General features: G+C 52.1%; 1 protein-coding gene across 4 annotated transcripts in view; it reads left to right on the top strand.

Annotated features, from left to right (window-relative positions):
* The first annotated feature begins 6,508 nt into the window (after window positions 1–6,508).
* The window catches only part of XPO6 (exportin 6), a 55,468-nt gene continuing 48,248 nt past the window's right edge, over window positions 6,509–13,728 (top strand). For 3 of the 4 annotated variants that reach the window (XM_015643080.3, XM_033517859.1, XM_015643079.3), the window contains exon 1: window positions 6,511–6,653. In XM_015643080.3, the coding sequence (XP_015498566.1) occupies window positions 6,651–6,653 (3 nt within the window). In that variant the 5' untranslated portion in view covers window positions 6,511–6,650. Of the gene's footprint in view, window positions 6,654–13,728 lie in introns of all 4 variants that reach the window. The other variant, XM_033517860.1, reaches the window with a different exon arrangement.

Below are 13,728 nucleotides of genomic sequence, written 5' to 3'. Positions count from 1 at the left end.
TCCAGGGGCAGCCACAGCTTCTCTGGGCACCCTGTGCCAGGGCCTGCCCACCCTGCCAGGGAACAATCCCTTCCCAATATCCCATCCATCCCTGCCCTCTGGCAGTGGAAGCCATTCCCTGTGTCCTGTTCCTCCATCCCTTGTCCCCAGTCCCTCTGCAGCTCTCCTGGAGCCCCTTTAGGCCCTGGAAGGGGCTCTGAGGTGTCCCTGGAGCCTTCTCCTCTCCAGGTGAGCACCCCCAGCTCTCCCAGCCTGGCTCCACTGGGGCTGTGCAGGGTGTTTGCGATGATTCTCTTCCCATGCTGGTCCTTGGGTGCTGGGGGAAGAATCATCAGCATCCCCCAGGCATTGCAGTGAGGGAGGTCCCCCAGGCCCCCTGGTCCCCTGGCTCCAGGGCCCTGGCACCCAGCCAGGCACCCACTCACCAGGAGCATGCTGCAGGAACAACAAAAATGTTAAAATTTAATGCCTTGGCTAATGGGCTGAGCGGAATGGAGCAGAAACCTGGAGCAAAAGGGAGGAGGATGAGAGTGCCCAGGCCTGGGGAGCCCCTAATGGCTTCACCCTCCACTCTCTCCTTCCTGGAAAAAGGGGACACCTCGCTTGGCTCACGGGACCCTCCTGCCTCATTAAATAAAATCCCACCACAATGTTGGACCAAGGGGCCAGTCATGAATCCATGTGGTTCCTGGTGGATCCCCACAGGAGCTCCTGGTGAGGGACAGACCCCTCAGGGAGAGACCTTACCCATGGGAACCCAGTTTCCATCATCCTTCTCCACCACCTGCACCTCTGCTGGTGTCCCACAGAACCGTGGGATGCTGAGAGCAGGGAGAGGCACAGAAGGGCAGGTCAGGACATCGTGCTGTGCTGTCTGGGTGGATTTGAGATCTGGGAAGAAGGTTGGGACAGACTGAGCTTCACGTAGGTTCAAAAGAAACCACAGCCTAAGCGAGTCCTTTCTCCCTGCCTGCAACAGAGTGGAGGGAGAGAACTGCCGTGGCTTCCACCTGCTCCTCTGCCTCTGGAGCTGTTGGAAGGGGTGGTTGGGACACTGGGATGAATTTCCAGTGCTCTCTTTCAAATATTTTTGGGACATCAGATCCACAAAGCCTGACTGAAGCTTGTTCTTGCTGTGCTCCCCATCCATGTGTCCTTTGGGGGGATCCGGTCAGCGCCCTGTCCCCATGGGCTCGTTCAGTCCCAGGCTGGGAGCAGCCACCCCTCAAAGGGAATTGGGAAACCATTCCCAGGGATATAACCAGTGCCCAAACCCAGCACAATCCCAGATGAATCCCAGTGGGGCGTGGAACAGAGCAGGAGTGGAGGCACAAAGACCCAGCCAGGACTAGTGGTGGCCACAAAGCCACAGATGTTCCTCAGCCACCATGGCCACCCTGGACGGCCCTGGCAGTGTGGCCAGCACAGGGATGTGGGGTGGGGTGGGCTGCCAGCCCCATCTGAGCACCCTCCCCCCCTGGGACGCCAGGCTGGGGGTGCCTGTGTCCCACCCCACACCAAAGCAGGACACGGAGCCATCCCAGGGAAGAGCTCCCTGTCCTCAGGCTCTGCCGGGTTTATACTATTCATTATCCACATCTGCACTTTCCTCAGGAATTTTTACCTGCTGGGCTTTTACAGCTTGCTAAATAAGCAAATTCCTTGCCAAGGAACTTGGGAGACGTGGGGAGCAGTGGGGCTTTGTGGACAAAACTTTTCCAAGCGGCTTTATTGAAGTTATAAAACACAGTTTAACCCTTTTCATCAAATTGCTTTGCATGAGGTGGCAGGGCAGTAAAATGCTCATTTTTCACGGCATTCCCAATGAGTTACAGCTCAGTTTGTGGCAGGAACAATAAAGGAGATGGGAACAGAGGAGAGGGATGTGAGGGGAAGCACAGCCAGCTGCTGGGTTGGCGTGAGGCTCAGACTCACCCTGAGGGCAGAACCCAAATGCTGCAAAACAGGAATAAAGCAATTAAATGTGATGAATATTTGAATGTGGGATTGAAGGGGATGGAATCAAGGCTGGAACAGTGCATTGGGTTGGAGAACAGGCATTTCGGTGCCTGTTTGCAATAAAAATTGAGAGATAAACCATGTGGTAACAAATTATTTTCACAGATCCTGTTCCCTTCATCTCCCCAAACAGCTGTTCAGCTCCATGGCATTTCCATTCCTTCTGTGTTTTTAAAACATAAAGTTACCAAATAAATTAAAAAACAAAAAAAAAGGTGGATGGCTTCTCCTACCTTGGGGCTGGTCCAGGGACAATCCAAGCACTGCTGCTCCCTCTTTAGGGACGGAGGAGCCCCAGATTGAAGCGAGGACTGGCACAATCACTGGTTTGGGGGGCTGTTGATTTTCTTTAAGAAATGATGGGATAAAGCAGGCCCAGGGCCTGGCATGGCCATGTTCCCAGGCTCCTCCTCATGCTCCAGTGATGCTGGAGGCCGATGTGGAATTCCCACCTTGTTTTTTCATGGATCAACAACAACAGGAGGTCCCTGATGGGGCCGTGTGAGATCTGGTGTTTCCTCTGTGAGGCACAAGGACACTGGGGACACCTTGATGTGGCTGAAGGTGTCTGGAAGGAAGATGGGCACAGACCTTTTATTAGGGCCAGGAGAGGCAGGACAAGGGGGAATGGCTTCCCAGTGCCAGAGGGCAGGAATGGATGGGATATTGGGAAGGAATTGTTCCCTGGCAGGGTGGGCAGGCCCTGGCACAGGGTGCCCAGAGAAGCTGTGGCTGCCCCTGGATCCCTGGAAGTGTCCAAGGCCAGGCTGGATGGGGCTTGGAGCAGCCTGGGATAGTGGAAGGTGTCTCTGCCCATGGCAGGGGGGTGAAATGAGAAATCTTTTAAAGTTCCTTTCAACCCAAACCATTCCATGCTGTAGGATTCCTTTACCTGGGGACAGATGTTTCCAAATCAAAGGCTTCCAAAACTCAGGATCCTCACATCCCTGAAAGCTGCTCCACATCCTTGTCCTTGGCAGGGATAAGTGGAATAGAGGAGAAATCTCCCTGCAGGGATCCAGCAGTTTGGCAGAAGGTTCCTTCTTTAGGTTCCCCTCAGCTGCTCCGTGCCCGTGGATCCCTCCCTCCTCATCCCAGGGATCTGGAGCCGCTTCTCTTTTGGAGACCCCAAGAGAGCCCATCCCCAAACCCCCCAGTGCTGGAAGGAGAAGGTCTCCTGCCTGGGGAGGCTCAGGAGGTCCCAATCCCTGCTGTCCCTGGTGCCTCGGAGCACGTGTCCACGCCCAGCCCTGCCGGGATGACAAACGGTGATAATGAGATTATCCTTTTAATGATCACCATGGTAACGAGCCCGCGCGGCTCCACATCCCAGTGGGAGCCCTGCTGAGGTGGAGAATCCGGGCAGCTCCAGCCTCGGATCAACACAGACACCCCACGGCTCGCCTGGGGAGCTTGGAGAGGTCTTGGAGTGGATTTGGGGCAGCCAGAGGAGTTTTGAGGTGTTGGGGAGATTTTGGAGGTGTTGTAATGGTTTTGGAAGTGCTGGAGAGGTTTTGGAGGCATCAGAGGGTTTTGGTAGTGCTGGGAATATTGGGGAAGTTTTGGAGAGGATATGGAGGTGTCAGAGGAGTTTTGGAGAAGTCAGAGGTGTTCTGGAGGTGTTGGAGAGGTTTTGGAAATGTTGGAGAGATTTTGGAAGCGTTGGAGTGATTTTGGGAGTGTTGGAGAGGTCCTGGGGGCATCTGAGAGTTTTGTTGGCTTAGGAAATACTGCAGAGATTTTGGAGAGGTTCTGGAGATGCTGGAGTAATTTTTGGAAGGGTTTTGGAGGAGTTTTGGAGATTTTAGAGAAATTTTGAAGGTACTGGAGGGTTTTTGGAGATGTCTGGAACATTGAAGGGGGTTTGGAGAGGTTTTGGAGACTTTGGAGAACCTTTGGAGAGGTTGCAGGTGTTTTGGGGGTGTCAGAGGGGTTTTGGACATGTTAAAGGGGTTTTCAAGAGGTTCTGGAGGAGTCAGAGGGGCTTGAAGGCGTTGGAGGAGTTTTGGAGGCAATAGAAGGTTTTTGGCTGTGGTGGAAATTTTGCAGAAGTTTGGAGGTGTTGGGGAAGTTTTGAAGATGCTGAAGATATTTTGAAAATGTTGGGAGATATTTGGAGGTGTTTAAGGGATTAGGAAAGTGATTTTGGAGGCATTGGAGTGGTTTGGAGGGTGTTGGATGGATTTGGGAAGTTCCAGTGAGGTTTTAAGGATGTTGGAGAGATTTGGGAAAGGCTGGAGAGATTCTGCAGGTGCTCAAGGGGGCTTTGAAGGTCTTGAGACCTGAGAGATTTTGAGGGTGTTGGAGGAGTCAGAGAAGTTTTGGAGGCATTCAAGGGGTTGAAAATATTGGAGTCAAGGTGTTGAAAATATTTGCAATGTTTTGGCAAGGTACTGGACATGTCAGAGAGGTTTTGGAGAGTTTGGAGAGGGTTTGAAGGTGTTGGACAACTTTTGGAGATATTTTGGAGAGGTTGCAGGGGTTTTAGAGAGGTTTTGGAAGTGATGGAGAGGTTTTGGAGTAGATAGAGAGGTTCTGGAAGTGTTGGAGGGGTTGAGGAGGTTGTTGGAGAGGTGTTGGAGGGGTTGAGGAGGTTGTTGGAGAGGTTTTGGAGGGGTTGGAGAGGTTTAGGAGGTGATTGAGATGTTTTGGGGGGTTGGAGAGGTTTTGGAGGGGTTGGAGAGGTTTTGGAGGGGTTGGAGGGGTTTTGGAGGGGTTGGAGGGGTTTTGGAGGGGTTGGAGGAGTTTCAGAGGTGATGGAGAGGTTTTGGAGGGGGTGGAGAGGTTTCAAAGGGGTTGGAGAGGTTGTGGAGGTCTTGGAAGGTGTTGTAGGGCATTTTGGAGGTTTTTGGGAGGTTTGGAGGTGATGCAGAGAGGTTTTGGAGCTGGGGCTCTGCCTGGGGGCGCACACGATGATCCATCAGCACATCCAGGCTGTGTCTCCTCTCCTGCTCCTCCCTTGGCGGTTCCACCACGCAGCCTGGCCCAGGAACAGCGTTTTCCCTGGAGGGATGAGCAGGACTGGGGCCTGTTGGGGTCAGTGCTCTGCTGAGAGTGTGGAAATAAAATCCTCTGTGACGGAAAATCCTCCTGGACTCCCCACAGGACCGCTCAGCCCTAAGCTCCTTGTGGAGCCCTGGGGACAGTTCCAGCCCCACAGATGGTTTATTCTCCCTCCTCCCGGTGTTTAATCCTCTAAAGGAAGTGCCAGCCTTTGCAATGTCCCCACAGGGCTGTTGTCCCCTCTAAAGCCCATTAAGCCATCAGGCTGAGCCACCTCTTGTCACTGCAGGTGCCACAGGAATTTGGGAACCATAAGGAATACTTGGATCTGTATCACCCTCACTGGTCTGGAGTTCCAGTGGGTCACAGCTCCTTGATTTTGTGAGCAGTTAGGGACTGGATTTCAATTTTCCTGACATCAATCCCTGGATTAGTGGATCTGGGTGTCCCCACTGATGTCTTCACTCCTGGCCAGGTCAGGCAATAGAAAACTGACGGCCACAAAGAGCTCCAGGCTGAGACGAACATGGGACATGGGAATAGCAGAGGATTCCATGCTGTGGAGCTGTGTTGTCATTGCTGAGGAGGGCTGGAAGTGTTGGGGGTTTACCTTGCCCTGGTTCATTTAATTACTTAATTAGTTACAGGGGCACAAAGCCAGGATCCAGCTCCGGAGCCCTGGTAGCTCTTCAGGGGACAGGAGGCAGCACAGGCAGCCCTAGGGACCAGCTCTAGGGCCAGCTCCAGCTGCAGCGCAGGTCCAGGCCCTGGCCCAGGTCTGGGTCTATCCCCATTCCCATTCCCATTCCCATTCCCATTCCCATCCCCATCCCATCCATAACCCATACCCTTCCCCATTCCCATTCCAGCTCCATCCCTCTCCCCATCCTCATCTCTATCTCCATTCCAATCCCATCCCACCTTCATCCATATCCCTCTCCCCATCCTATCCCATCCTCAATCCCATCCCACCCCATTCCTATTCCCATTCCTATTCCCATTCCCATTCCTATTCCCATTCCCATTCCAGGCCCCGCCCACAAAGGGCGTGTCACAACATAGCCCCGCCCACAAAGATTCAGCCCAATCAGTTCTCATTTCCTGTCGCGCGGGAAAGCGCCCTGTGCGCATGCGCAGTGGAGCGGGGGCGGGGCCGGGGCAGCTCCGGGCGTGCCCTTCGCTCAGAGCCCCGCGAGCCGCCGCGCCCTTCTCCAAGATGGCGGCGGGCAGCGCGCCGCGCCAAGCTGCGCATGCGCAGAAGGCGCTGCCCCGGCTCTGATTGGCTGCGGCCGCCGGTGAGCGCTTCCGGTGGGAGGGCGGGGCGGGGCGGGCCCGGGATGCGCCTGGCGTAGCCCCGGCACCGACACCGGCCCCGCACCCGCGCGGGCCGCACCGCCCGCCGCTCGCGCCCGTCCTCCCGCGGCCCTGCCCGGCGCCCCGGGGCTCCCCGTCCCGCCGGCCGGGGGAGGCCCGGGGGCTGGGTTCCGGCAGCTCTCCGGTGCTCGTGGCTGCGCGGCCGGCGGGGGCTCGCCGGTGCATGGGCGGGGAGGCCCCGCCGGGCCACCGCCGGCCATGAGATGAGCAGAGCACGGCGCCCTGCCTAGAGCCTTTCCGGGGCCGCCGCGGCCATGGTGAGCTGGGGGAGCGGGGCCCCGGGCGGGGACGGGAGGGAAGGAAGGAAGGGAAGGGGGGATTGTCCCGCGGGGCCCGGGACACCGGGGCCGGGGGGGTGAGGGGCGGCTGCGCCCCGCGAGCCACCGCAGTCACGGGGTGGAAAAAGCCGGGAGGACACCAATTCCTCCTGGGAGTGTTGGTGCCTGGGGTGTTGGGAATCACGGGTTTTATTACAGCGAGGGTGCTGAGGGGGTGCCTGGAAAAGCTGCGGCTGCCCCTGGATCCCTGGAAATGTCCAAGACCAGCTTGGACCGGGCTGGAGCAGCCTGGGCCACTGAAAGGTGTCCCTGGACGTGGCAGGGGGAGGAACGGGATGAGCTTCAAGGTCCCTTCCAACCCAAACCATTTCGTGATTAAGATTCTCCGACGCCAGCTGTGGGCTTGCCCTCACGGCCTCCAGTTCAGCCTTGGATAAGCTGTAGGAATGACCTGGATTCTGTTCTGTGCTGGAGACACAGGGAGCGATCCAGCCCGCTCTCATTTGCACGATCCTCTCTTCCCCTGGATGAGAAGCCCGAGGATGGATCTCTGATCCTTTGGGTGCTGGCAGGGCCGGGAGCTGGGAATTGCCTCCAGGGGAGCGGGGTGCTGCTCACTGTCACCATCCCACAACTGCTGTTCCTGCTTTCCCCTTGTTCTACCCACAGGGAGAGCTTCTATCCCGATATTTATCGGAATGACAAAGGGAAGCCCCAAACGTGCCCTTTGCAGGTGGGCAGGGAGTGGGGAGGTGCTTTCAGCAGCCCTGGATCTGCTCCTGAGACTGCCCCAGCTCACCCAGAGAGTCCCACTGAGCACAGGCTGGAGTGTCTGGCCTGGTTCTCACCCCTTTCCAGCTTAACCTGCCTTAGGTGATGTAGGATCAGGCTTTGCACCCACTTTCTTCTGGAATTTGGGATCCTGGTTGTGAATTTCTTTCCCCAAAAGCTGAGATAATTACATCTGCTCACTGTGTGATGTGCTCCTGGTGGATGATGGTTGTTTTATTGAAACTTTGATCTCTGTAGCCCCTTTGCTGAGCTTCATGAGCCTCTTGGAGAGGTTTTGCTGCTCCATCTGGGATGTGCTGGGGTGGGACATGGTCTCCTCAGTAAATACTGGTAGTAGTTCATGGTAGTTGGCTGAGGGTGCTCAGGGTGGGCTGCTGACATGTCTGCCACGTGTCCCAGCTCTTTGTGGCTTTAGCTTCAGGCAAAGGGTGACATTTTTGAGGTGGATTCTTCTTAGTGAGCACCCCAGGTTCAAAAAGGTGAATAAATGGTTTGTAGGATTTGGTAGGGCAGGGTGTGCACTTCACATTGCAGGTGGCAAAAGGACTCAGTAGTTCTCCCCTCTCTTCCCTGTGGACACACACATTTATCCTCCTGAATTACACCTTGTTTTCTTCTTATTTTTTTTTTTCCCTTGAGCATCCACTATTTGGCTCAGCCACAAGTCCTGCCTGTGGAAGTTGAGAAGCAGTCCCTGGGCTGTGCTGCAGGATTTACTGTTGTAACTCATCATGTGATTCCTGTGCAAGATTTTCCTTCTGTTCCCATTTCCCTGGAGCCTCCAGATGGGCATGTTCTGCTGCTAGAGCACCCTCCTTCCCGGAAACAGTTGGGAAAGTGTGAAGATGAGCTGCTGGAAGGCACACTGGGAACAAATAAAACATAACTAAACTCTGCTCCAGAATAACAGGCTGCTGGGAGCAGATTTTCCTTAGTGGGGTTTGTCTGGAAGGGAATGAGCAGGGATGAATTAGAGCCTGATTAACTGGGTAGGAATTTTGGGAGGAAATTGGGAAGGCAGGAGGGAATGCAGGGATGCACAGTGAGCTCAGGCACTACAAATGTTGTAGAACAAGTGCCTGTTTGCCTGGCTTAGTTTACAAGTTTACAAAACATGGTTTAGTTGCCACTCATGGCTCAGAAATCTTAATGCCGCTGAAAATTTGGGTTCAGAGGAAGCTTTAGTCATTCTTTGCTTTCAGAGGTATTTGCAGAGAGCTCTGTGTGGTGGTTCTTGGGGCTGCTCCTGCCTGCTGTGTGTGTAAATAGTGCTTGTGCAGTGTCCAGTTTAGGCTTTCCTGAGGGGAAGGTGGTGAGGGTGCTGTGGTGTCTCTGTAGGGAAAACAGGATATTGTAAAATCCAGGTGGGTTTCTGTAGAGTTCATCTCTAAGCACATAGAGCAGATCCAACTTCAAGCTTTCCCTCCACAGACCACAAATTACCACATTGTTTCCTCCTCACCTTTTAGGATCCTTTTAGAGGATTTTTTTAACAGCTTCAAAGTAAATATTGTTCATGGAGCTATCCTTGAAGGGATTTATTTTCTGTTCAAATAAGCCATGTTTTTGTCTCATCACTCTTTCCTTCACCTTGGTTCCTTCCACTGAAGATGAACCATCTTTGAAGCCCTGGGAGCTCCTGAGCAAATCATTCACTTGGGAATTGCATTTGCAACTCCCATGTGGGGCTGGAATTTCAATGATTGCCTCCTAGGAAATACATTCTTCAGTTATGTGGCATTTGTATCCTGCCAGCAACAAAAACAACTTAGGAACAGGGACTTCCAGGAAACGCTGCTGTGTGAGGTTAGGGATGCAGAGATGCTGGAGAACTGCAGCCAGGCTTCTCCCAGAACAAATCACACCTCCCTCAGGTTGGGCCTTCCAGGCGAGCAGCCACGCTGGAAGCAGACAATGGAAGTGGCAGCCCAGATCCAGGGAATCTCGTGTTCCTGTTGTGTGTGAGGCACTCAGAGCTGCTGAAATGGGAGCAGGCAGTGGGCGTCTGCAGCTTGGATGTTTCTGACTTTCCCACAGCAGCATCCTGGCTTTTATTCCATGGCCTCTCTCACCACCTTCCCGTTTTTTAGCAGTAAGTGCCGTTGTTTTCTTGTGCCTAGTGATGGCTGAAGCCTTTAATTCAGGAAGGAGTGAAGTGTGTGTGGATTGCAGCAGGTCCTGCTGGGGAGCCCTGGGTTATCCTGGTGCTCGTGGTTGCCAAGGAGCTCCTGCTCAATTACCAGGAAAGCTCCTGTTTGTTCTGTGTCAGCCTCACTGAGCTGGTGGCCCTGGGGCTGGCTCAGGCTGTGGCTGGCAACCAGAGCTGCTCTGGGGAGAGCTCCTGCTGTGTGCAGGTGACCTAGCACATTGTGACAGGGGGGAACAGGGGCTTCTTGTTCCTGCAGAGCTCCTTGGGCTGTCCCATCAGCCTGGGGACACCATGTGGGCTGTGCTGCTGTCCCTGGCCCAGGGGAGCTCAGGGCTGCTGTCCCTGGCCCAGGGGAGCTCAGGGCTGCTGTNGCTGCTGTCCCTGGCCCAGGGGAGCTCAGGGCTGCTGTCCCTGGCCCAGGGGAGCTCAGGGCTGCTGTGCTTTGAGGAGATGGGGAGGATGCTGCTGCTGCACAGGCAGGAAGTGCTGGCATGTGGTCAGGTGGGCTCAGCTTCACAGCAGGGTTTTGGGAAGAAGAGGGAGCTGAGGGTGTTGTCCCCCAGCAGTGCCAGCTGAGGTACAGCATCAAAGCTACACCCCTAAATCTGAGGTTCTGTCTGCTCTCAGTGCATTCCCTTCATGTGCAGTTAAAATAAAAGCAAACCCTTTGTAGAACCCTTCTGGCTCAATCAGTTGCTGAGCAGAGAAACCAGAGAGTAGGAACTCGGAAGTTCCAGCCTCAGCTTCAGCATCTGGCTTCCTTTTTTGGCCAGCAAGTCATGTTGTGACTTTGTGTGCCCCCCAGTTATCCCCCCTCTATTAAATCATCAAACTGGAGATGATTAATGCTGGAGAACCTTCCCATCTCTGCAGCAAGGCCTGGGTAGCTCTGGAGATGAACCAGGAATGGGAACTGGAGCAGGAGAGCTGATCTGTGCTCAGATGCTTCCTCCAAGAGCAGAGCTTTTTCTCAGGAGGAAACAGCTCATTTAGCAGAATGGTTGCACATAATCCCTTTCAGGACCTGTAATAATTCCAATACATCCATATTTCAAAGACCTGGGCAGCTAAATGTAGGCTGCAGGAGGACTAAAAGCTATCAAGGCAAAATTGTTGAGCCTCCAGGTTGACTAAAGGAGCTTGAAAAGCTCATTTCCACTGGCTGTCACTGATGGATGGGTGGTGGTGGTTGTAATTATTTCAGCAGAAAAAGCATTAAAATCTGGCAGGTACCACAAAGCTCCTGCCATGGGGTTTACTGCTCTGCAGAGATCCATGCATGGATACCTGAAAACTCCAAGAACTTTGGGTTCAGTTGGGTGAATTAATTGCACATTATTAGGGGGTGTCATTTAGGAAGTAAGCAGCTGCTGTTCATGTTGGATTTATATATTAGTATATGCAAAGTAGAAGAAAATGTAGCTTTGAGGTGTATAGGCTGATACCTGTCTGGTAAAATGTGCCCTAAAATCCTCCCAAATCATTATCCTCTATCAGACAGCAGATATTTCCTCTTAGGAACTATATTTGTATTTGGGTCACTGCTGCCTTGGCTTTCTCTGCATCCCAGGTGTCAACATGACAACCTTCTTCTTTGAGAGGAAGAAAAGAAGTTGTTTGCTGCTTTCTTTTATGAAAATAAAATGTTTAGACTCCCATTTATATCAAATAATTTTTGGAATCCCATTTCCAGCATTTATGAAGTGTGCAGCATGTGCCTGTTCTCCCTTGTAGGCCTCGTTGTTCCAACCAAAATGTAAATATTAATATTTCAGTAGAAGAAAAGCAATTGGCTTTTTCCCTACTGATTCTGATGGTCAAGGACGTGCCTACTCATCCAGACACCCCCTGGGGTTTATTTGTGGGTTCTCTGGCCTCTGGAATTTTGGGATGATGCAGCATCTCCTGGGCTAAGAAGCACCTACAGCTTATGGTGAAGCAACTCTTTTCCAATCTTGCCTTCCCTCCACACACATTTGACTCCTTTCTTTATCCATGTTTCTCTTTTCTTTTTGCACTCAGGATACTTTCACTCCACCAGAGCTATTCCAGGCTCTTCTAGCAACACCACAAATTCCTTATTTTTTCCCCTCCCTGATCTTCCCTGACCCTTCTCCTAAGTGGATCATGCCCAGAATTCCATTTCTTTTCCCCCTTCCAACCCTTTGCATTCAGGCTCTAAATTATCTTTTATTTGTTTCAGCATCTCCAAGCTTGTGGCTGGATCTCTGTGTGTATTTTTAGCATTTTGACTTAATATTTTATTAGGGCTTTAATTGCAGCGTGGAGTTCTTCCCAAGAGGGATTGTCCTGGTTCCTTTTTGTCCTCCCTTTGGAGAAAGGAGTGTGCTCATCTGTTTTGTGTACTGGCTTGTCAGGATGCCAAAGCCAGCATTGGATGCAGCTTTCCAGAGGGGAATGGGTTTTGTTTTTTCCCTTTGGAGAGATGTTTTGCCTGAAGAATCTGTGTTGTGCTCAGCTGGTTCCCTGCTGCTTCATTGAGTAAGAACAGAGCAGGTTTCTTCTGCATTGCAATTCCACCTTTTCTTTGGGATGAAGAGCAGTTTCTTCCGTGGAAGTTTGGCTCAGTGGTGATTTCCCTGGTGTTTAAAATCAGGGTCTGGAGAGGATACAGCAAAAACAGCTACCTGATATAGCTGCAATTGCTGCTCCTCATCCCATTCCCTAATCCTTTGGTTATGGGGGATAAAACTGTATTTTCTACAGTTCCTTGGCTTTCTTCTTGCAAGTGTGAGAGAAACCACAAGGAGGACAAAGTGCATGACCTGCAGTCTCAGATGTGGAAGTGTGAGGTCAGTGCTCAGGAGGCAATTCCTGCTCCCACTCATGGAATCAGCCATTCCTCCGATCCCAGGAGTTGTTGGGTTTGGAACTGGGGAAAGCTGCAGGGGGAAAAAGGCAACTTTGGCTTTCAAAAGCTGCTTTTTCCTGGTTTTCTGCTAGTGCTTGGTGGAGCTGGTTGGGTCATGGTGACCCTTTGGTTCCCCAGGACAAATATTCTCCATTGGCCCAGCAGAGGCCCCTGTTGTGGACAGAGAGCCTGGAACCTTCCCCAGGAGTTGGACACCCCAGGAGCTGCAGGGCTGAGCAGCAAAGTGCAGTTGTGAAATCCCCCAAAGTGCAGAAGCATTGCAGATGTCAACATCATGTTTGTCTTTAATTGGACTGCGTGTTCTCCCTGCATGAGCTGTCCTTTAAAAACATTTTAATTAACAAAAATCTTAGTTATTCCCATGGTGTTTCCCATGGTGGTTTTGTTATACACTCTTAAATGCCCAGCACAAGTTTTAATGCTGTTGCCAGGAATAAAATTTAGAGTATCTCAATCTTATTTTTCTTTTCTTTGAGAAGGGGTGAGGGTGTAGTATAATCACACCCCCTTGGAAATTAGGTCTGGCTGCTGTAATGTATTGGTTAAGGTATAATCCTGTCCCCATTGCACTTTGTGTAGCCAGGTGTTGGGACAGTTTTCCCATGGTAATGGGCTTAATCCTGCCAGGCAGAAGTAGATATTGGAGAAAAATCAGCAGGATTTGCTTGCTGCTGGAGCTGCATCTGAGTAGAGGTACCCCTTTAAGAAATCTGCTGAATAATTGTTTTATTCTTTACATTCACTTTCTTTTTTTGCCTGCCCTGGTGCTTCCCATTTCCAGCTCTGCATATGTGCATAATTCCAGAGACTCCTTCACTTGGGGCTACAAACAACTGTGATTCAGAGCCTTTCCCTGGGTATTATTGGGACTTGTCTGGAGGCTGAGATAAATAAAGGTTTATTTGCGGCTCTGCTGACAGTGAAGGATTTGAGAAGTGTTTTTAAAAATCTCTTCATGCATCTTGGACTCCTTAGAGCTGCTACACAACCATGCCAGTTCTTCACTCCTGTCACTTGGACATCTTCTTCTCTTGTCTTCTCTCTGGTCAAAGGAGCTGCTACGTTTGTATAAGTGAGAAGGAATAAGGGTTTGACATTTTTAAGTGTCAGATTTTCACCTGTAAGAGCCTGAAGAGTGTTCTCTGTGGGAAGAGTTGTTATAACCACAGGAAGGACATGGAGCTGCTGGAGAGAGTCCAGAGGAGCCCATGGAGATTCCC

Source organism: Parus major, chromosome 14, assembly GCF_001522545.3.
Source record: "Parus major isolate Abel chromosome 14, Parus_major1.1, whole genome shotgun sequence".
Classification (NCBI taxonomy): Eukaryota; Metazoa; Chordata; class Aves; order Passeriformes; family Paridae; genus Parus; species Parus major.
Note: the sequence above shows the minus strand (reverse complement) of the source record. Positions and strands in the feature narration are given on the sequence as shown.